Here is a 23564-nt window from a genome sequence, read left to right as displayed (position 1 = left end):
TGCCAGGTCAATCTCGACAGAAATCTGGCGACAAGGTCAAATCTTGAAGCAAAACAAAACAGACAGCCCAGGAATGTGCAGGCTGGCCATCCCTCACTTGGCGCAGTGCGGGCAGGCACTGTGAGGGGCTTCTGGTGTGTGGGTGGGAGTGCTTTACTTCCAGGCAACGTCTAACAAGCAGGGTGCTTCTCCCTGGGCCCCCAGTGCCCACCACAGTGCCTGACACAGAAGAAGCTCCACAAACATGTCATCTGTTTTCATGTTTGTGTTTACAAACACAGCAAACAGACCATTACATTGAACAACTTTCATTAAGTCAAGATTCGCCACCGAGTCTCAATACCAGCCAGACAGACTTTGTCCACAATCGTTTCTATATTGATTGATTTTGGCAGATATTGTTAACAATGAATTTCATATAGGATACAGGCATTCTGGGAATGCATCAGTGCCCTTCAAAATGGTGTTTTATGATTCTGATCCTAGCTGAGCCATTCATCTCTGTACCGTCGGATCTGGTCTGTCCACTCCTGGATCTGGAACATATGCCACATGCTTTGTTTCTGTCTTTTCTGTCGCTTGTCATGGTTCAGAATTAAGTATCTGTAGGTTGATTTGTTCCATGTTTGTTCACCCCCCAGAAATACTGACGTCCATGAGGGCCAGAATCATTTCTGTTTTGGGCTCCACAGAGTCCTCCATCTTTAGTGTATAACCCTAAGCTGATGTAATGTGTGGCACGTCATAGATGCTTGACATTTACTGAGTGAATGTATGAAGCTGGATTCAATGCCTCCTAACTTCTTAGCTCCCTTTCAATGGGAAGAATCTCAAGCTCCATAACACAGGGGGCTCTTGGCTGCCTGACCCCAAGGGTGCAGTGCTTTGTGAACTGGCTGGTCATCCTACCATGGTCTTAGGACTCCAGATTCCACCCTTCAGGTGGCTGCGGGGCCTATGGCATCTTGGCTGAGAGGGTGAACTCAGCCTGAGGGTGTGGAGGACGGGCCCGCCACGGAGCTCTCTTGATACTGCCACCATCAGGCCCAGCCAGGGAAGAGCGTCTCTGATTCCAGTAGGCCCCTGGCTGCTACAGCAGCCTGTGCTCCATGCCAGGGCGGGTGGGTAGGGAGCAGCAGGGGCTCTACTCCTCCAGGCAGGTGTGACCCTGTGGTTGGGGAAGACATGCACTTCTGAGAAGGTGGACCACACATAATTATGCTGAGTTAGGTATCACTGCATCACTGTTCTGCAAGACCTGCCCTGTCATGCAGAGTTGCAGCATGTGCTGGGCAAAGAGGGGGCCGGATCCAGCCTCCAAGGAGTGGTTGGTGAAAGCCAACGACACCCAGCACATATTCTGGGCTCCAGCCCCAATCCTCCAGGCCGACTTCCTGCTTTTCCTGTTCCCAGCACTGTGAAATGACCTCTCCAGTGGCTCCCCAGAATTCTTAGAATGCAGCCTGAACTCCTACAGGGCCTCCCTCTGCAGCCACCGTGGTTCCCGCTGCCCCTCACTCAGGCCAGACATGTTCCCATCTCCAAGCCTTTGCTATTGTTCCCTACCTTGGGACCCTCTTCCTGCCCTGTAGGTCTAAGTGTGCCTAGCTCCTTCTTGTTATTTAGGTCTTAGCTCAGATGTCACCTCCCAAAAGAGGCCTCCTCTGATCACCAACCTATCTGCACCCAAAATGATTTTTATCTTGATTTTGCTGGTTTGTTTGTTTGTTTGTTGCTTGCTTGCTGGCTAAGCTCCAAGTACTGAAACTGTGCTACCTTTTACTTACTCTTCTTGCCCTACCCCCTAGAACAGGGTAGCACGTGGAAGGCATTGGATAAATATTTGTATAAATGAGTGCCTGAGGGCACATGCTCAGTTAAATAGCGAGGGCCAACACAGCTTCCCAGGGTCCATTCAATACCAGGCCTGCAGAGCAAGGAGACTAATTCCAAGATGCATGGGGACTGAGCATTGACTATATGACAAGCACTTTACATGTAAGACTTTATTTAATCTGCCAGCCCCCCAGCGAGCCATCACCACGGGGAATCCCATTTTACAGATAACTCACTCAAGGTCTCTTGGCTAAGACATCACAGAGCTGGGACTCCAACCTCATTCCGCCTGTCCCTGAACACTGAGTGACGGCTCAAATGCCTCTCTCTCCTGTGACCCCTGCACATCACAAGATCCACCTGTAAGTCCACACCCGAACAGGGCAAAGGCAGGAAAAAGAGCTCCCTGAACGCAGCCGATCCTATCCCTTTATCCAACAGGTATCTGGCAGCCCCTTTCTCTGTGTGGGTCCTGAGGCCAAGGGCTGGAACACAGACAGCAACAAGGCTGAGCCTTGCCCTCCTGAGCTCAGAGACCCGTGTCACATTGAGCCACACCACAGTGGTCTTCTAGAACATTTTTCCTTAATTAAGGGCAATTAAAATTCCTTGGGTTTTGAGGATTTCTTAAAATTCCTTGGGGGCATGGACGATGTCTGAATTCAGGGGAGACACATGAGATGGGGGGAGGAAGGCCTGGCCAGACAGCCAGCTGGCTAGGTGGACTGACCTCCCGGGGCTTGCCACAGTTTGAAGTCACTTCCTCTCCCAAATTCCAACTCTCTGGCTTTCCGGCCCCTAGCTCTGAACCCAGGCTGAGGGCCAGAGGGCACTGGTGTGGGAAAATGTGCCTGCTCAGCATTTTGTAGCAGGTCTGGGAGTAAAGGCATCAGGGCTTCTGCTGAGACACTGGAATTTTTCAGTTTAAAGCCCAAAGTTCACTTTTTCTTTCTCCCTCCCTTTCATTCATTCATTCCTGGCAAACTGCGCATTCTCTCCTCCTCCCACTGCGAATCCCATTGTCATTCTAGCAGCATTTCAACCCACTGCAGGCGCAGTGGAGGCTCGCTCTTCCAGATTTCTCTGTCGAATTGCTGGCAAGGACAAAGCCGTGAGGAGCAAGATTCGGTAACTAGCTTTTTAATTTCATGGCTGGAGGTTGTCAGGACAGTACAGAGAAAATTGCCAATGATTCGGAGAGCAGCCCATGAATCTGGGGCAGAGCTGCAGAGAACAAGGGAGTGCTTCAGCCGGGGGTAAGGTGTTGGCAGCCACTTGGATGAGAAAGTTCTCTTCTTCCGAATTTCTTTGGTTCAGATCCGTGTTCATTTAAAAAGATCAATTCAGCAATTTTTCACCCTTCCTCAATAAAGTATTTTAGACAGCTGAGAAAGAAAAGGAGAAGGGGCCCTCTCGGGATCTTTCTGTAGGAGGGAACGAGCATCATTTGGTCATCAGTTGTTATGAAATAGGGTCGTTAATTTGAGAGAGAATCGTCCTATTTCCAGTATTTTGCAGACCTGGATTACAAAACAAACTTACCTCCAGATTACAACCCTAATATCAGGTTGAAAAGATCTACATTCCAACCCCCAAGCTCAGCCACAGAGTTGCTGTGTGGCTGTGGGTTAGTGGCTCTCTGTCTCTGAACTCTGTAAATTGAATGTTGAATAAAACGTTCCCTAATATTCTCTCCCACCTCTATGCTTCTCCGTTTTTACCAAGTTCACAAAGAATTTCTTCGTACCTAAAGGCTGGGGTCTCAGGTCTCTTGGGCAGAACCTCACATGGGTCGGAATGAAGAGGAACGAACTGTGACCCCCAAGGAGCTGAGTGACAGAGTGACATTAGGAAGGGTCTCAAGATGCCACTTTACCTTGTTATGTCAGTCACGATTCCACAGCTTGATATACTCATGCAAGTTAACACTTAACAATAATAACGTGATAAACTTGTACTGGGGGTCTTCTTTTATCCTTCCTGGAACTCTCTCAAATACATTCTCTTTCAAATGCATTCCTCACATCCACCCTAAAAGTAAGGTCTTTTAGTCACTCTATTCTACAGATAAGGGAAGTGAGGCTCACATGCCCAAAAGGTGACCAAGTCTGATCAGAAGACCCTTGCCCAGTGCCCTTCAGCTTGCCCTGGGCTAAGATATACAAGGCCTGCCCCTGGAGAAGCAAGTGTGTGAAGAGCAAGGGAAGGCAGGTGCATCTTACCAGTTTCTGCCCTCCCTTCCAACTTCACACTGACCTCTAACTGGCAGTGCTGCTCCAAGGCTCTTAGTTGCAAGCAACAAAAATGTATTCTGGGTGATTTAAGCTAAAAGGGAATTCATTGAAAGATTCTAGGTAGCTCATGGAATTGACAGGAAGGCTGAAGAACTGGGCTCAGGAAATAGGTAAGAAAAAGGGTGGTCACACAGCCAGAATCACAGACAAAACTCTTGCTCCAGAACCAGCCTGGTGACGTCATTGCTGCAGCTGCTACAAACACAGGGCCCCTGTCATTGCAGCTGGAGCACTGTCCCTGCTGTCCATGGCTGTGCACACAGCTGCAAAGGAGGCTGGGAAAGTGGGTGTCTGGCATTTTCTCTACCCATAGGAAGGCTCTGCCACCTAACAAGCCTCGGGGGGTAAAAAGTTCCCCCCAAATAGGAAGGGCATTAAGAGTTGAGATGCCAGGCAACCAAATCACAGGCAAGTGTGCACATATCAATCAGGTTAGGCTCCGTAATGCTGTAGTAACAAAAACATCTGAAATCTGAGGACTTAAAAACAACCAAGGGTTATTTCTGGGTCACGCCTACGTGTCCAGCAAGTGGCTCCATTCCAGGACATTCTTAACTCAGACTTCAGGCTGCTGGAGCCACCTGATCTCAAATCTTTCCCACAGTCACCATGACAGAGGGAAGGGGTGATTAGAGCAGCAATTACAGGCTCCTGACCAGAAGTGACATACATCACTTCTACACATGGCTCACTGACCAGACCTAGTAACATGGCCCTGCCTTGGGGCCAGCAAGTGCTGTCTTGCCTCAGATCTGGAGGGCAGAGAGCTGGGAAAATCTGGCAAGTAGTGTTGACAATGCCCAGGGTCCACTGAATGGGGCCTGCCAATCAAAGCCCACCTGGAAAGGGAGCAGAAGACAGAGCCCTGAAATGGAGGCAGAAGAGCGGAGCGTCATTCCTGGTTGGGCCCCTGAGAACTGTACATGTATCTAGCAGCACCTGGGGGCTAGAAGAAACCCTTACTTTGGGGTGTGGCCACAGAAGACACTCTGCTCAAACTGCAAGTGGCAGCATCACATGTTGGAAGCGCAGCCCACGAATGAAGCAATGGAGGGCCCAGAGTGAGGGGAGCTTGGAGCCAAGCCCAGCCTCTTGGAGCTCAGGCAGGCAGCCGTTTTCCTGCCCACCAGCTCCTGAGCCATGGCACGGTCTCCTAGGGAAGATGGGTGCGTCACTGTAGCCCCAGGCTCCCTCTGGAAATAAATCCTCTTCTTGTAACTGTCTGACAGGCAGCAGGAGCCAGGATGCCTAGAGTGTCCACAGGCTTCTTGGGCTCACGCTTTGTTTTGGTTGCAGAGAGATGACATGGCAGGGTGTGTCCCCAGGAAGATCCAGGGGAAGCAAGGCACTGTGAGCTGGATAGTGAGTGGGTAGGAGGCTAACTATGGGTCCCTTGGGACATGGAATGTCCTCTAAGAACAAGGTTGAAAGTGCAATTTGCGACTTGCTTGTTTGTTTTTAATGTGGCTGAAACATCAGTCCCTCCTCTGATTCCTTCAGAAAGTCAATCAGTACCAAATAATAAAGGTGCTGAGATTCATATAAAAGCCCCTAAATTAAAAAGAATACAGCAGAGGCAGAAATTCCAATGCAGAGGTGAAGAATTTGAAGAAATCGTGGAGGGGGTCGGGATCGGCCTTCTGCAGGACCTAGGATGGCCGTGGGGAGAGGTAGGTTGGGAGGCAGTGAGCAGGCTGAGCCAGATCCCAGGGAGCAGTGATGCCCTAGCCAACACCCGCCCCATGAGATGATCCCTGCAGCCTCCTCTCTGGTCTCCCTGCCTCCAGTGTCACCCCATCCACTCACACTTCCGTGCTAGCCCAGAAGAATCTTTGTAAATTTTGTATACTATGCTGCTTCTGCTCTATTGAAAAGCATTGTCTTTACCCCAAGGTAAAAGTCAACCTCTGAAGTTGCAGCATTTGAGGTCCCAGGCTACTTCATCAAGCTCATCTCCTGCTGGATCCCGCCCTATCTCAAACACATGCTCTGCAACCTCCACACAGCTCATGGGACTGGCCCTGCCTTTTCAGAATATATTCATGCCCTTCAAGCCTCTGAGCTTTTGCTCAAACTGTTCCCTCTGCCCGGGACACTGAGCCACTCCTTCCTCCACCTACTTACCCGGGAAAGGCTCTCAGTTGCAACAGAAATGAATTCTGGCAACTTTAAGCAGTAAAGGTAACCAGGAGAGAATATGGGTGACTCTCAAGATCCCTAGGAAGGCTAGAGATCCAGGCTGAGACACTACAGGGATAGGATCCGCACCCACATCACACCACTGGACAGCCTGTGGAGACATCACTGCCTTGATGCTGAGACAGACACGACATCAGGTGCCTCCCATGCTGCCCACGCGGCTATTACACATCTCTGTGGGACACCGCCCTGGCCCCTGGGAGGGCTGGCTACGTTAAACAACAGCCACCTGTGCCCTGAGAAAGCTTTCTGAACTCAGGAGTCATAAAATCTATATGCATGTCCCTCCTCACTCCTGCATGGTCCCTCCCCTGTACAGCAAATCACCACAGCTGAGTCCCTTTCCTTTCCAGGATCATCATGGGAGCACGGGTCTAGGGCCTGGCCCTTACCAGGCATTGTCTCATATAATTCTCACAGCATCCCTATGATGTAAGTTCCGTTATTGTCCTCATGTCACACACAAGGAAAGAAGCTCCAAGAAGAGAGATAACCTCTCCTGGTGGTGGGGCCAGGATTCTACCCCAGACCTGTCTCCAAAGGCCACAATTCTCCTGATATGTTATAGCAGGAGGAACCCAGGCTTTAGGTATCAGGCAGGCTTGTTTGAACCCTGGCTTCAACACCAGGGAACTGATGTCCCCTCTCTGCCCCTTAGTCTTCTCATCTGTAAAATGGGAATAACATCTGTCTGCCTTGCAGAGCTTTTGTCTCAACTAGAGGTGGTAGGGGTAAGGAGGGTAAGGACCAGATATGTAGAAGGTGCATAATCAGTATTACTTCCCTTCCCCTGGCTGGCACCTCTGCTGTTCTGCCTCTCCCCGTCCCCTGAATCTCTAGGATTTCAGCTGCATTTTCAGAAAGATCCAGCACATGTTGGGGCCCGCTCAGCCCTCAGAAATGAAAGGGATTCCCACGAACATCAGCTCAGATACTTCTGCTTGCCTCTGACAGAGCCTGGCCACAGAGAGGTGGTACCTAAGCCACACCCACCCACACCTGAGCCACACCCAGACACCCGGAGCTAGGCCTCCCTGTGCTCTCCTGGCACAGGATATGGGAAGTCGGTGGATGAGATTGGATGGCAGGAGAGCTATTCTCCTGGGCCTCACGGTCCAGAGTCCTCAGATTTAGATATTCTCTCCAAATAACGCTAAACATGCAATTGCAGAGAAATACTGGCAGGAGCAAAGGAGACGTTTGTCCAGAGCTTTAAACTCTGTCCTATCATTATGCCCCAGGGTGTGCAGCACACGTAAATTTATACAGATAACACATGTTGGCTGGGTGCAGTGGCTCACATCTGTAATCCCAGTACGTTGGGAGGGTGAGGCAGGTGGACCACGAGGTCAGGAGATCAAGACCATCCTGGCCAATATAGTGAAACCTCGTCTCTGCTAAAAATACAAAAATTAGTCAGGCGTGGTGGTGTATGCCAGTAGTCCTAGCTACTCAGGAGGCTGAAGCAGGAGAATCATTTGAACCTGGGAAGCGAAGTTGCAGTGAGCCGAGATCGTGCCACTGCACTCCAACCTGGGCGACAGAGTGAGACTCTTTTTAAAAAAAAAAAAATATATATATATGTATATAATTTATATATATATTCTTCATTATCTTAGAAGTAGCACAATCACTCATCACACTGTATTGTGTGCATGGCAGCAGTGGAATTGTTAGACTGTTCAGTGTTGTCTCTTACAGACCTACTGCTCTTCTGATCACCCTGTTTCAACTCCTTTCTTTTACAGGCCAGAGGTGCAAAGACCAGAGAGGATACATTGCCAACAAAGGTCGTAGAGCTTGACCTTTGTGTTCAAGTAAATCTTTACCAAAGGTATTCAGTTTTAGGCAGAAGTGGCCAGCCAGAAACAAGCAGGCAGGATGGGAGTAGGAGTTGAGGAGAAAATGATTTCGAGAAGCCCACGTGTGGAAAATAATCTCTCTTTCGGCTCCGTTGATGGATCTGATGTTTCTACCCAGAGAGACAACAGTTCCCCACCCTGGTCCACTCTCAGAACCCCCTTGAAAACGTGCTTAAAAATGTAAACGGCCATGGCCCGTCTCTACAGATCCAATCTGTGGGTTTGGCAGGATGACTGAGCACCTGTATGTTTTAATGAGGTCCTCAGGGAATTTCAATAAACAATGAAGTTAAAGAAGGACTGACCTAAGCTATCTCAAGGAGACATAGAGTAAACTAGGTTGACTTATAGTCACTCATAGAAATTATCTGAAGGCACAGGGCCCTGGGGAAGAAATTGATTCACTCGCGCATTTATTCACTCATTAGTTTCCATATTTGGTCATTCCAAAAGTGACGGCTTTAGTGGAGGAACGTGCTCAGGATTGTATCAGGCAGGATAGGCTAGGTTATGCCACAGTCACAAACAACTCTAAATCTCAGTGGCTTGAAACAAACAGTCTCTTTCTCACTCACGTTACATGTCGGGTTATCTGGGACCTCTGCTCCGAGTCACCTCGCTTTGAGGCCCAGGATGATGGATTAGCCATCATCTCAAATTTTCCTGGTTACCACGGCAGGTGGAAAGAGAGCTCTGGGAGGTCTCATGTTGGTATGAAAATGGCCTGGCCTAGAAGTGACACAAGTCACTTCTGCTCACAACTCTTTGGCCAGAACTAGTAACATGGCCCCAGCTAACCCTTAGGGTGTTGGTTCTTGAGTGCTGAACCTCCCTGCAGGAAGAAGGAAGGATGCTACACCAGGAAGGGGTGTTGCTTCTATCAGCAAGGCAAAGCTTTCCCAGAAACCCTCAGTTTCTCTCTCTGCAGCCAGAACTGGGCCCTACGGTCACTCTTAGCAACAAGGAAATCACAGATGTATATACTTTAGCCAGACGTGCTGCAGCCCCAAACAAAATTGGGTCCTGTTTATAAATTAGGGGAAATGGATATTGGGTAGGCAACTAGAAGTGACTGGGGGCAGAGGGAGTGTTGCTAGAGAACACGAAGTGTGAAGACAGAGGTAGAGGATGGATCCAGACCCAGCAGCAGTAGCATGCAGGATTTGGCCATGAACTTGGCTCCACTGAGTCCACCAATTTAGAGACTGGCTGAGTCGATCCCTATGTCCTCATAAGATTGAAACTATCAAACTAATACATTTCTTAGTGTTAACTGTAGATACACATTAGCCAAGATTTCTGCCCAATAATAGGCTACAATTAAATACATCAGGAAGTTGTATCAAGACCACATTATTAGTTATTAGCTATTGAGGGCCTACTCTGTGTCAGGTTCTACACACATAGTGTCTCTAATTTTTGTGGCAGTTCTTCAAGGTAGGTATTACTATCCCCACTTTACAGATGAGCAAATGGAGGCTCAGACAGGCTAATGGATTGCCCTAGATCACACAGCCAATAAGCAGAGGTGCTGGATCCAAAAGTAAACCAAACTCCAAAAAAACTCCTTTTTCTCTGTATTACATCAGGTCACCTCTTTCACTACACACCCCTTATTAATAATACTTTGACATGACAATGTATTAAAAACACGGTGGCGTAAAATCTTGTCCAAGATGTATATTTGGTTGGGGAGACTGTAGTAGCGTTGCTTGGTGCTGGGGATTCGTGTTTACTAAAGCCCTGTTTTTTCAAATGTGTATCAGATCCAATCTATCATTAGAGATGCTGGAAAACATCAAAAGGAAACAAATAAAAAAAAAAAAGCAGAGATCAGCCGGGCGCGGTGGCTCAAGCCTGTAATCCCAGCATTTTGGGAGGCCGAGACGGGCGGATCACGAGGTCAGGAGATCGAGACCATCCTGGCTAACACGGTGAAACCCCGTCTCTACTAAAAAATACAAAAAACTAGCCGGGCGTGGTGGCGGGCGCCTGTAGTCCCAGCTACTCGGGAGGCTGAGGCAGGAGAATGGCGTAAACCCGGGAGGCGGAGCTTGCAGTGAGCTGAGATCCGGCCACTGCACTCCAGCCCGGGTGACAGAGCGAGACTCCGTCTCAAAAAAGAAAAAAAAAAGAAGCAGGGATCAGATGGTGCAGATGTAGCCAAAATGCTACAGACAAGGCAATCTCAAGAAACTCTGGATGCTGTTAATGAAGAAATGAACAGCTGTTCGGACTAAGAATTGGCAAGACTCCTCGGATGAATATACACAGGTAAGAAGAAAAGGAGCCACCTCATGATCACAAATAAGGACCAATAACTAGTCTACCCCAAGCAAGTGTGCTGTCTAAATGCAGCCCTGGACTCAGGCTTAGGGCTCTGGAATGCTCTCACTTCAGGACTAGGATCTTCGATTAGAAGGTTGGAAGGTTACCAAGGTAACTCCCAGATCATCTCCTAACCTTGGGCCTGCTCCAAGCCCCAGACTCTTAGTCCAGTTTAGTCATATATTATGGACAGATCCCAAGACTGTACTTGACCCCTCTGAATATTGACTATATTCTGACATTTGGTCCAGGGCAGTGTCAAAAGTCTTAAATGGCCTTATCCTATACCTAGAAGAGTAAATTTCCCATTCCCTCATCCTTTCTTTTTCTTTTTTTTTTTTTTTTGTTTATTTATCCATCATGTATTTGTGGAGAGCCTGATGTCCCAGGCCCTCTTCTTGTTGCTAGGGATGCAATGATGGTTGAAACAGACAATCCCTACCTTTGTGGGATTTAGAGGCTAAGAGGAGAAATAGAAGTTAATTAAATAACCTCCTGGCCCAAATGTAAATTCATGATGATAATATGCTATTAAACATTTGCTAAAGACCAAGAATTGTGCTAAAATGGATTGCCAAAGTGGCACTTAGGCCTCTCCACTGTCCTGGGGAAACTAAGGTTCAGAGAGGTGATTCAGTTTTGCCAGCTGGGGTTCCAATCCAGTGTCACCTGATGCAAAAAGTCCACACATTTGACTACTTTCTTATATCTCCCTTGGCAAACAATAGATCTCATTTCTTTTCCAGTTTCTGTGAGGTCTACCTTTGGGCTTGTGGAAGTTCTACTTTTTCACGTAGCCTTCAACAAAAAAATATTCCAGCACCTAAAATGTGTAATTCTTTGGGGTTGGGCAACTTAATACAGACAAGTTTTAATGCTGAGAAGCAACAACAATTTGCTACGTGAAGGATACCTGAAAACCAGATTACTACCTACGCCAAAGTTAAAACCATATTCTGCACAGACATTTCCGAATGTTTTGGATTATTAATACAGCAATGGCGCTCTCTGATGACTGCTGGTGTGTATTACATGTCTCTTGACTGGGGAAGAATACATTTTGGATGTCATGGAGGCTTCCTATTCCATGGTTTGGATAAATAATAAGCCTCCCTTCGGCTTGATCATCTTAACTCCTCATCCCCTTCCCCTTTAATCCCTCGCCATTTACTTCGATTCCAGAAGGAAGGTCATGGATACAGAATGCAGCCTCTTGTCAACATTCAGAGACCCAGCAACCAGGACACAGGTTCCCATGACAGACAGTGAAATTGTCACAGTTTGAACCATGTGCAGACAATCTCCAGGATCACTTACCCATTTAAGTCACGACAGATTCATCCATCATCTCCTGCTAGAATTCTCCTTCTTTTCTGAAGAGTATGGCTACACATAATCCTACCCACGCACTCTATGACGCTATCCCCCAGCTTTAGGAAACAGACAGGAATTTATACATTCTCTTTGATCTAAGAACTATTGTGCTAAGAGCTGGAGACACAGTGATGAACAAGTCATGGTCCCCATTCTAAATCTTACACTCTATCAGGGGACACAGGTGGCCGATTTATCTGTAACTCATTCACTTCCAATTATAATAATTCCTACAGAAAAAGACCTCATTGGATCTAGGGGTCAGAAGAATTTTCCCTGAGGAAGGACAGTAAGGTGTGGGGTGCCAAAAATGGAGAATGGACTAGTCAGAGTGATCAGGGGCTTGTAGAAGAAAGAACCTGGAGCTGAGGCAGCCTGAACTGGACTTCTCCTGGGGCTGAAGGTGAGTGATCAGTGTGGAGTCAACCAGTAGAAACAGACGTTAGGTAATCTCAAAGAGGGTGAGCTATCAAGAGAGAATGTTTGTCATTAACTGACCCATTGTGAATGATTGAGCTGGTGTTGGAGGATGAGTATAATCCAACACCTGAATGTTTCTTTTGAGGGTTAAACTCTCTTGGCCAGGTGCAGTGGCTCACACCTGTAATCCCAGCACTTTGGGAGGCCGAGTCGGGTAGATCACTTGAGGTCAGGAATTCGAGACCAGCCTGGCCAACATGGGAAACCCCCACCTCTACTAAAAATACTAAAATTAGCCAGGCGTGGTGGCATGAGCCTGTAATCCCAGCTACTCGGGAGGCTGAGGCAGAAGAATCGCTTGAACCCAGGAGGCGGAGGCTGCAGTGAGCCAAGATTGCACCACTGCACTCCAGCCTGGGCCATACAGTGAGACTGCATCAAAAAAAAAAAAAAAAATTAAACTGTCTTGAGTACTAAATATTGGTGTGGAGAACATCCTGGATCTTTGCCAATTCTGCATCTTCCCAGGAGCCAAGGATATTGCAGAATTTGATATTTACATCCCCTCTACTGCTTGTGTAGGATGAGGAAATAACAATAGCAGACATAATTGCTGAGATTGGGAGGGGCAGTTGAGCTAACAATAGGCAAAAAATGAAGGGAAGAGAGGATAATGGTGGCAGCTATGGGATTCCAATGGTGAATTGTGGCTACTTAAAGAAACTCAGGATATAAAGCCTTACCTATTGTGGGATACCAACTAGCTCTCAGGATACCTCAGGCTAAACATGCGAGATTTAGATTCTCAAAACCTGGGTTCAAATCCTACTCTTCTACCTCTAGTTATGTGACTAGGTTAACAAACTTTCTTCTGCCTCCATTTCTACGTCTGTAAATAGCAATAGTGGTAGTATGTGCCTGCTTTTTAGATTATGGTGAAGCAGTGCGTGTAAAGTGCCTAGTATCACGCCTGGTACTTTTTAATTATTCAATATTGGCTTATTATTATTGACAATATTTAATATTTGGGAGAAAATCCGCACACATATAAGAGAGACTTAACGAAAACTTTTATTTTCTTCTTCACACTTTTCCGTTATTTTCCTATTTTCTAAAATGAGTATGCATTGCTATTAAAACCAAAAGGAGGGAACCCCACAAATTTCTGAACAATAGAAGTTTGACTATTTCTACTTTTCCGGAATTTCCCGGTACATGTTGTTCAAGGAGGACACGGGGGTGCATGCTAAAAGCACGGATTGCTAGGTCTCGACCCGTAAATACTGGGTCAAAATCTTTAAGAAATAATTCTGGTAATCTATACTTTTAATCAGCTCCGCAGATGACTGTTAGAATCAGGCACTGCTGGGACGTGTTGATTGAATGGGAAATCAGCACCGAGTGGGCGGGGAAGGCCAGGCGGGTTGCAGCGATCACGAGGCCTGCGCCTACAATTCCCATATTGCCCCGCGAAATCGCGACGAGCAAGCCGGAGTCCTGCCGGGAGTTGTAGTTTCCCTCGCTAGGCCGCTGCCTATAAAGAACGCTGGAGATGGCTACAGAAAACTTCCCGCCCCACAATGCAAAGGCCAACGGCGACGCCATCTGGGGCGCGCCTGGAATCGAGCAGGCAGTGTCTGCCGCGTCTACCACAACCTCTGCTGTCTCAGAGCTGGCCTTCGCCGCCACCGCCCCCACCACCGCCCCCGCCGCCATCGCCACCGCCACAGCCGCCACCACCACCGTCACCTCCGCCGCTGCCTCCTTGGGGCCGTCCTCCTTCACCGCCCTCTTCGCCACCTCTACACGTTCAAGGCCTTCTGTCCTGGAGAAGAAGCTATAGTCGGTTTCCCTTGTGGGCCCGGGGCACAGCCATGGCGGACGGCGGCGGCGGCGGGGGAACGGGCCCGGTGGGCGGTGGCGGAGCGGGCCAGGCCTCTGCCGGGGCAGCGACTGGCGCTACTGGGGCCAGCGGGGGCGGTGGCCCCATCAACCCGGCCTCGCTGCCTCCCGGCGACCCGCAGCTCATAGCTCTCATCGTGGAGCAGCTCAAGAGCCGGGGCCTTTTTGACAGCTTCCGCCGGGACTGCCTGGCCGACGTGGACACCAAGGTAGCTGCGGCCGCCTGGGCGTGGGGGAGCGGGGCTGCACGTGAGGCCGCTGGGTTGCAGCTTTGATTTTCGAAAGCCGAGAGCAAAACAAAAGATAGCTTAAAAATCTCAGCAGTGAAGTCTTACACCGCTTGGGGCAGTACGGAGAGCTTTCAGAGCGATGCACGCGTGGGTTCCCGCCTGGTCATTTAGAAGCTGTGATTTTACCCAGTCGCTTCTCCGAACTTGGGGTTTCGATGTGGATTTTAGAGCCTAGACCCTGTCATTCCCAAGATGGAACTCTTCTAAGGCCCTTAGTAACAAACTTCGAAACCAAGTAGTTAAGCAAGCGTGCTTTAGAATTTCCACCTGTTCCGTACTCACCACTGAGAAGCTGGCATTAAACACAATGATTTGAACACAGCCTTCACCATTTTATAACTTTATTCCTTTCTCTAGCTCAGTGTTTTGCAGACTTTAGTACGGCGTTGAATTAAGATAAATTGTAGAAACAGCACCCTTATTTTGATTAAAGGAGATTTGGTGCCTAGTTTACATTCTAATGCCATAGGTCAGTCCCACCGATAAAACACTATTTCACTTTACCTACTTGTCAGAGTGGTTTGGATTCAGTGAAATAATGGGTGTTAAGTATCAGACATACAGTAGTTGCTGGAATGGTCGTTTTCTCCCTTTTCAAAACTTGCCTAACCACGACTATGGTTGTAAGTTAGGAGACTCTTGTGACTGGACTCCTACAGGGTAGTGATTTCTCCTACCAAAGCCTGTCATGGAAACATTTTGCTTACCTCACAGCGAGATTGTGAGCTTAGAATTAGACCTTAAGATAAGGAAAAACCCTGGTCTGTTTATTTGTTGAACGTTTATTGGCCTCTAGTTGCCAAGCTGTGTGATTACAGGAATAAGTCACTACCCCATCCTCAAAGCTTATAGTCTAGGATAGAAAACTGACCTGTAAACCAGGTGGTAAATAGGTATGTAGAGAGAGAAAGTGGTATACACTGTTACTTCTCCAAGATGAAAATCCCAGCTAGAAGTGCTGTCCTTGAAACAAAGTAATTTAATACATATACATCCCAGATATGTATTGACAGAGCTTTCACCTTTCCTAGGACAAATTCTCCATTCATATTTCTTATATTCCGTTAGGTTTTGTGTGTGATTTTAAAACAAAAACGACTACAGTAGCCCGCCCCATCCAAGGTTTTGCTTTCTGCGGTTTCATTTACCCAATTGTTGCGGTATGGGAGTACTTGTGTTCAGGTAACCCTTATTTTACGTCATAATGGCCCTCAAAGAAATTCATGCGTAGTGTATATAGGGTTCAGTACTACTTGAGGTTTCACTGGGGGTCTTGGAACGGATCCCCTGAGGGGAAGGGGACTACTGTCTTGAGCGGCTGTTGAGGGAGAGTGGGAACCTTCCCATGTACAGCTCCTTAGCTGTTCCTTCTATTACAGGTTGTTTTAATTCTTGAAGATGATGTTTTTTCAGGCATATGTTATCTGAGACCTTCGTTGCTTTAGCCCAATGGTTCTCAAAGTGTGGTGCTTGGATTAACACCAGCATCACCTGAGAACTTGTTAGAACTGCACATATTAGGCCCCACCCAGACTGCTGAAGTAATTAGGGGAAATTGTACAGATGTCTGTAATTTACTTTGCAGTGCATCCAAAAACAAATAGAACTGATAAGTGAACAGGTGGAGGGGTTGGTAGTACAGTAAAACGTTGAGTGGGCTCATGAGTTCCTTTGACTTCTTGAACTGAGATTATTCTGTATCGCCTGGGTTTGTTACATGTTTTGGTGGTGATGTTCACTGTCCTTTGTCCTTTTTCAGTAAACAGTTTGTATCATTTCAAACCAGGTGAGTTCTTTTGAGTAGAAGGTGTGGTATCAGGATTTATGCTTACAAGGGACAAAAATAATCCTAACTGCTTTATGCAAAGGGGAGAATCTATTGCCTCATGGAATCCAAGGAAGGATTGAATGAACAAACTCTTCCAGAGGGTAGGCATGCATTTGGAACCAGATATTCCCCACTCCTTCTATGTCTTTCATCTCTGTTGATACCTGTTTTACTGTTGCTTCAGAGTGGAGTCATCCGTTTGGTTACTAGCATCTCTTGATTACATTTTACAGCTTCTTCCTCTCGAGAGACTGTCAGCTCCAATTTGGGAAATCCCAGGGAATGTCTGCATTGTCTTAGCATGGCTCAGGCACCCACTCCTGTGGCACCCTCTGCCCTACCCTCGTGAAAAGAGGAAGACAGTGACTAGAAAGAAGGCGTTGCTAGGCAGATAGCACATGGTATCTGTGAATTTTACTCCTCTGCCCCCATTTCCTTGCCTTGCTCTTTTCCAGGTTTAGTGGAGTCTTTGAGTTTGCTTTCTCAGCCTTTCGGAAGAGGCCAGTCATGGAATTGAGGCCTGCTGGTTCCTTTATCAACTGCATTTCCCTGTTAGCAAACTTTGCCACAGTAATGCTGCATAGCAAACTGAATCTCAGCAGCTTATAATCAGCACGGTTTACATGTTCACAGGGCAGCCGGTCGGCCAAAGTTCAGCTGAGTTAGGAAGGCTTCAGCTGGTGGCTTGGCTGCAGGCTGCCCAGGTGTGGGTCCAGGCTGTGGGTTGATGTCAGGCCTGCTGCATGTAGAGTTACTTAAAGGTAAATGGAATAATATAAGTAAAGCCCACCTGGCATTGTGCCCACCCACCATCAAGTGAGCACTTGTGTTAACCATTAATTCCTGACTGCCACACTGCATGGTAATCTTCATGCACAATGGAAGTGTATTTAGGCTTGATAACGTTTCTGTGAAAAGCAATGTTCTGAGAGACTAAGTTCAAAACTTTGGTGCATGTAACTTCTGACTTTGCCTCCTCTTTTTAACATTTTAGCCAGCTTACCAAAACCTGAGGCAGAAAGTGGATAATTTTGTGTCAACACATCTGGACAAGCAGGAATGGAATCCTACAATGAACAAAAACCAATTGCGAAATGGTCTGAGGCAGAGTGTGGTTCAGTAAGTAAGCAGAATTTAAAGCTTTTGAAAAGGCAGTAATCACAAGTGTGATGCACAAGAAGGTTGAGGTCTCTGTTTAGTCAAGGTTGATGGAACTTGAATCAAGTATCACTTAGGAGTTGCAGCAGTCTGCTCCTTTATTACAGTTAAGGTTAAAGTAAGCAAAGTACTCAATTGAAATTCCAGTTTCTGCAGCCTGTGAAGGCCTCTTGTGTGCATCTCTGCTGGGTGCATCAAAAGACATTCCAAATTATGAGACATATTCCCTGCTCTTTGAAGTTTCAGTGTCGTCCAAACATATATGTGAGTTTTATACCAAGATATCAGGGTTTGGATCTTGGGCAAGAGGAACTGGATCTTTATTCTCACAGATGAATGTAAGTTAAATTCTTTGAGTCCACCAGGGCTGCCACCTCTAAAGTGTAATGGTGGCAGCTTTCAGGAAGGCATAGTCTTAATAAAGTATTGTACTTCACAGTAACAAACTGAACCTTAGTTAATGAAGATGCTATTGATAGCTTATCTGAGTGACTTTTCACTGTCACTGGGCACAAAAGTGGAGGAAGGTCATGGAATCTGGTCATAACATTCATGAGCTAACAGTTACAGAAATGGAAAAACACATTTGTGATTGCCTGGGGTTAGGGATGGGAGGAGGGGGCGAGTGTGACTTGAAAGTGGTAGCACGAGGGGAACTTGCGATGGTGCAGTTAAGTATCTGAGTTGTGCTGTGCTTATGTGCAGCAACTCGTAAAGTTGCATGGAGCTACACACACAAGTAAGTGCAAGTGTAACTGAAGTCTAAAGGTCTGGATTGGACCAGTGTCATTTTCCTGGTTTTGATATTGCACTGTAGTTATGCAAGGTGCTAACATTAGAGCTGGCTGGGTGAAGGGTGCATGTGGAACTCCCTGGACACTTCACAACTTCTGTGAATCTGCAGTGATTTTTAGATTTTTAAAGTTTTTAAGTGTTTTACTAACAGGCTAGTACTTCCAATATGGCTGAATGCTGGGAAGAAGCCTGATAGCAGAAGATGCCCAGTGCCTTGTCATTCTGGGGTCAGTACCAAGTGCCTTTCCCTTTCTGCAGAGAGCAGACTGGTGGCACCAGACTCTTTCAGAAAGAAGGGGACAGTAGCTGCCCCTTACTGAGCAACTCTTTATTACATGTCTGGCACTGGTCTTTACATATATCACTCATCCTCACAAAAAACCTGTTTCACAGCTGAAGTCACTTGTATTTACCCTATCTTGAGTAAATCAAAACACTGAACATTTTGAAATACTTGGAAAGTTGCCGTAAATGTATGAAGGCTGTTAACGTTGCTGTTGATTTCCATAATGAGCATGGATGTCATTCTAGAGGGATGCATGTGGCACTTTTTGCATTTCTTTAGTAGGAATTGTAATACCGAAAAGTGCACAGAAATACAGCAAAACAGATAATGAGAACATCCCTTGATCACCCAGGATGAGAAATGGACTCATACCCTCCCATAATAGCCTAGCCCCAGACATACCTTCTTCCTTTCAGAAGTTTGCCGTATTCCTGACTTTTATGCTAATCATTTCTTCTCTTCATAGCTTTTACCACCTCTGTGAAGGTTTTTTTTTTTTTTTTCCTGCTTTTTGATTTGACTTCGAATGTGTTTAACCTGAAAACACGAACTTGGCTTTAATACTGGGACGTTTCTCCACAATTCTTGCTAGCATTTTGAATTTGAGGCAAAATCTACTGGAGTTTTGAAACGCAGACTTTCTGCTTGCCCCCGGATGCTCTTCCCATGTGGCCACTGCAGGCCTTCAGAGCATTGGCTCACTGGCCTGGCTGTTCTGGCCCAGATGCTGTAACCCAGTGCCACAGCCTAGAGGGCTTAACAGGAAATTAGCCTGTACTATTGAACTGAATTATGACGAATAACTCTTTTAACTATACAATATTTGTTCATTCCATCTTCTACGTTAGGCTCCTGACAAGATTTTATGTTTTCCTCAAAAGCTAAGAATCTCCAGGGAAGTAAGCTGCACTCCCTTGGTACTTGGTTTCCCCTGATCGGGGGTTTTGGTCAGTTGGGGATGCTTTAACAAAGCGCCGTAGACTAGGTGGCTTGTAAACAATGGAAATGTACTTCTCACCATTCTGGAGGCTACAAGTCCAAGACCAAGATGGCAGCATGGTCAGGTTCAGGGGAAGGCCTTCTTCCAGGCAGCAGACTGCCTACTACTTCTTGTTCTTATGTGGTGTAAAGAGAGCTAGCTAACTTCTGGGGTCCCTTGTGTAAGGGCATAAATTGCATTCATGGAGGCTCTGTCCTCATGACCCATTCCCCTCCCAAAGGCCCTACCTTCAAATGCCATCACATTAAGGATTAGATTTCAACATAGGAAGTTTGGGGGACACAGGCATTTAGTTCATAATATCAAGCTTTTACATCTAGTAAAGACCCCTGTGAATCTGACTCAGGAAGTGATTTGGTAAAGTTGGAAAGGTATTGGCTTGTGACTGAGGAGAGGCGGCTTTGCTTTATAACTGACCCGTAGCCTGATGCTAAGTTTGCTGTATTTAACGATGCTCATCACTAAGGGCAGATACTGTCTAATGCCTGGTCTACCTGAAAATGTGCCCTTCAGTGCTCTAATGGTGGTGTATTTACATCTAGGCTTCCTGTCAATGAGCTGTTAGTTACCATTGAATCCGGGAAGCACTTTACACACTAATCATCTTTCCCAGTTCAGGGCCTGTTTCTCGTCTTTGTCATGATGTACATTTACTCATGTCTTTCCTTTGCTGTGCCCTGACAGACCATTTGCCCAGTTGCTGCCTGGCCTATTTTTGCCCAAGGGCTTAAATGGCCTCCGAAGTCTCAAGTCTATGGGAAAATAAGTAAAACCTGCCCACATGCTTGTGATGGTATTGGAATATTTCAATCCTTTGAGAAGAACACTTCACTTTGAACCTTATGGGCTGTTTTCCAGACTGTCCAAATATGATTTGTTTCCTCTCACCATCATTTCCAGTACCCTGTCCCAAGTGTTTGAATATAGACATTGATATGCTCTGATTTTTGCTCTACTTCAGAAAGGATTGGGGATGTAATTTAACCCTCTAGAGCTGGGAACTAATATGTTTCTTGTCTATTTCTTGTTTGCCTCCAAGTTGCTTATTATGTGTTACAGGTAGCAGCCGCAGCTGAAGGCCATGGTGAGTTGCTGGTGATGTAAATACTCCCAGCCCTGACTGATCTGCCTTGTTTAAGATGTGAGGATTAGTAAACAGGTTGCTGCTGGAGCTTCTGCTTAGGCTATCAAGAGAATAAATGTTGAAGGAAATGGAGTGAAATTCAGGGCTCACTGGCTTTGACAGTACAAGGAAGCTTTTCAGTGCCACACGTGTCAGATTCTTTCTTGCCATGCTGTCATTTGTTTGTTGTTTGGGGGCAGCCCACTTAGTTTTGTTTTCCTCCTTTGTACAAATTTGGGTGATTGTGGATAAGATTGTGCAGTAGGAGTAACAGCTGCTGGTTGAGAATTGCCCCTCGAAAGTGAAAATAGCTTGAGCTGTATGTGGTAAGTGGATTGACCTCTAAACTCCCTAGAAGGGCTGTAGCTTTGAAGGTGGACATTTATTGGGCTCCCACATGACACTTACTGGGGCTAAAGATGAATCCCGAAGGAACTAAATAACAGAATGATCTGTTTGTCTCCACAAGGTCAGGGATGTTGGAAGCTGGAGTAGACAGGATTATTTCTCAGGTGGTGGATCCAAAACTTAACCACATCTTCAGGCCACAAATAGAACGAGCAATTCATGAGTTCCTGGCGGCCCAGAAAAAAGCAGCTGTGCCAGCACCCCCTCCAGAGCCTGAAGGCCAGGACCCTCCAGCTCCATCTCAGGACACTTCCTAAGGTCCAGTATCCTATCTTCTGTCCAGGAGCATGCATCTCTGGCTTGTAGATATGTAAAATGCATAGGAATGGGGTAGGCCATAATTGAGGATCATTCAGAAAGTATTTACTGCAGATGGACTTCACCTACTAAGTCACTTTTTACTGAGAACTAATCAGAAATTAGACTGATTTTCTGTTCCACCAGAGCTAAACATGTAAGCTATGAATAGATGCTTCATTAGAAATCAACTGGGATGATTGGTGTGCATAAGGGAGATTCAAATGAGAGTCTTATTTTGCTGAAATGTTTAAATGAGTCTCTCCCCTGGACATGAGTTAACTTGGGCTTGCGATTTTATTTAAAATCAAGCAGTGCCTTCTGAAGTGGTACCCTAAATGGGATTCAGAGTCCGCTTTGAGTGCGACTCAATTTCTGTGAATTTAGAAGGAATTTGTTTACCACTGTCGATTACCATGGGATTCTTCTGTTAGGAACACTCCCCCTTTTAAAATTAAATTTGGAATTAAATGCAATTTTTAAAAAGCTCTAGATGTACAAAAGAATGGTTTTTGCAGGTTTTGGGAGACATTAGTATGAGCAGTGATGAAGTTAGCAGTGGACTCTTAGCCATTGTTGGTGACCGTCGGGGTGTATTTTATCCCTTCATTCTGATGTTGGTGTTCTGTTTTTAAGATTCTCTGGGATGCCTATTCTTAATCAGTAAGTGAGGTGAATTGACTAGGGCATTTTGAGCGTCAGTGATGAACCACGCAAGAGCATTGGGATAGTCTTTGTGCCTCTATCGAGAGAAGCCCTTGAGTCCTATATGGAGTGTAAAACATTCATTTTAAGTCTTTTTAATTGTAAATTTCTTTAGGAACATAAAAGTGAATATAGTCTCTTATCAATAAATAACATTTGGATATGATTATCTTTCCTTTTTAGAATATACCTGACACCTTTTGAAAGCTAATTTCTGGTGAAGAAGTGGATTGGGTTATGTAAGAATGCAACTTCAGACCGAAGATAGGCCAAGGTCGTCACTGATCTCAAGATTTCAACCCTGACTACGGGCAGTGACCAGATTGAAAGGGGAGCAAGTTCGGCAGTGGGAAAGTTGACCATGTCGCCCCCTGCATTGTGCTGCCATTTGGCCAGCCTGTCCAAGGGCGTGACACCAAGTAGACACTACAGAGAGAAACACTACAGCGACCCAGGGTTGTCATGAAACAGACTTTCATACTTGAACATGGAGACTGCGTGTGGACTTTAGGGTTTGTGTGGTGGAGTAAACGGAAGCTACAGCGAGAACATAGCCAGTCCCAAAGACAATTTCAGAGAACAATGACAGTAAAGTTTAGCTGGGAGTTATCTTTGACAGTGTTTATTTGATACTGTCTCTCAGAGTTTGCAAACCAGATGGTACAAGTCATTAGCATCAGATAGCTTTAAAGTTGTGACCTTCTTGTACATGAATCTTCTAGCCAGTTTCCTTTCCTTTGTAATAGGTAATGAGACATGAAATCCTAGAATGTGTGAGAAGTTCAGACATTAGGCATAAGGAAACTCGTTTGCAGGCTGTCTGTCCAGGGCTGCTTCCTGTCCTGGAGGGGCCAGTGAGTCTTAGGTATGTTTATTTTATCCTCACATTTGTGTTTTTTTTAGAAGTGAATGGTCAATAAATGGCTTATCTTTCATAATAAAATCATTTGATACTCTTACTTCGAAGCTTCAGCTGAAGCTTAGACCTCAGGTCTGTGAAGGGCAACCTTTGTGCTCTGCCTCTGTGCCATTTCTGTGCACCACACATGATCTACTGGCAGTGAACATTGGTACATAGAACTCAGAACTATGAAACTAGTAGGTGTGGCTCGAAATGGGCTGCTTCTCTCCTTCCTGAGCCATTACTGACAGTAGTCTTTAGTTGAGGTAGTCCATGGTGTGTGTGTCAGTGTTTGTCAACCTTGAGTGTGCAGAAGGAGCACCTGGGGATTTGGGGAAAATGCATTTTCCGATTAAGACGTTCTGGGGTGGGACCTAGGAGTGTTTCTGACAAGCTGCCAGGTGATGCTGATGCTGCCAGGCCTCTGAACATACTGTGTGTAATAAGCCTTGGATAATATATCCAAGATTATGTCAAACTAAGAGTCTGTGGTTCTTGGTTGAGTCTACTACTGCATATTACTACTAATCTGATCAAAATTTTAACCAATTCAGTTGG

General features: G+C 46.2%; 1 protein-coding gene across 2 annotated transcripts; it reads left to right on the top strand.

Moving 5' to 3' along the window:
* The first annotated feature begins 13538 nt into the window (after positions 1 to 13538).
* BOD1 (biorientation of chromosomes in cell division 1) lies at positions 13539 to 23064 on the top strand. 2 transcript variants are annotated; one of them, XM_033180323.1, is made up of 4 exons: positions 13539 to 14424; positions 17328 to 17452; positions 21165 to 21361; positions 22289 to 23064. In XM_033180323.1, exons 1-3 carry the CDS (start codon positions 13894 to 13896, stop codon positions 21358 to 21360), a joined length of 852 nt encoding a protein of 283 aa, XP_033036214.1. In that variant the 5' UTR covers positions 13539 to 13893; the 3' UTR covers position 21361; positions 22289 to 23064. The 2 variants fall into 2 exon arrangements, with proteins under 2 accessions (XP_033036214.1, XP_033036215.1); XM_033180324.1 differs by lacking the exon at positions 21165 to 21361 and having other exon boundaries at positions 13905 to 14424.
* The last annotated feature ends 500 nt before the right edge of the window (positions 23065 to 23564 follow it).

The sequence above is a fragment of the Trachypithecus francoisi genome, unplaced genomic scaffold, assembly GCF_009764315.1.
Source record: "Trachypithecus francoisi isolate TF-2019V2 unplaced genomic scaffold, Tfra_2.0 Lachesis_group2, whole genome shotgun sequence".
NCBI lineage: Eukaryota > Metazoa > Chordata > Mammalia > Primates > Cercopithecidae > Trachypithecus > Trachypithecus francoisi.
This window is presented reverse-complemented; position numbering and strand designations above follow the sequence as displayed.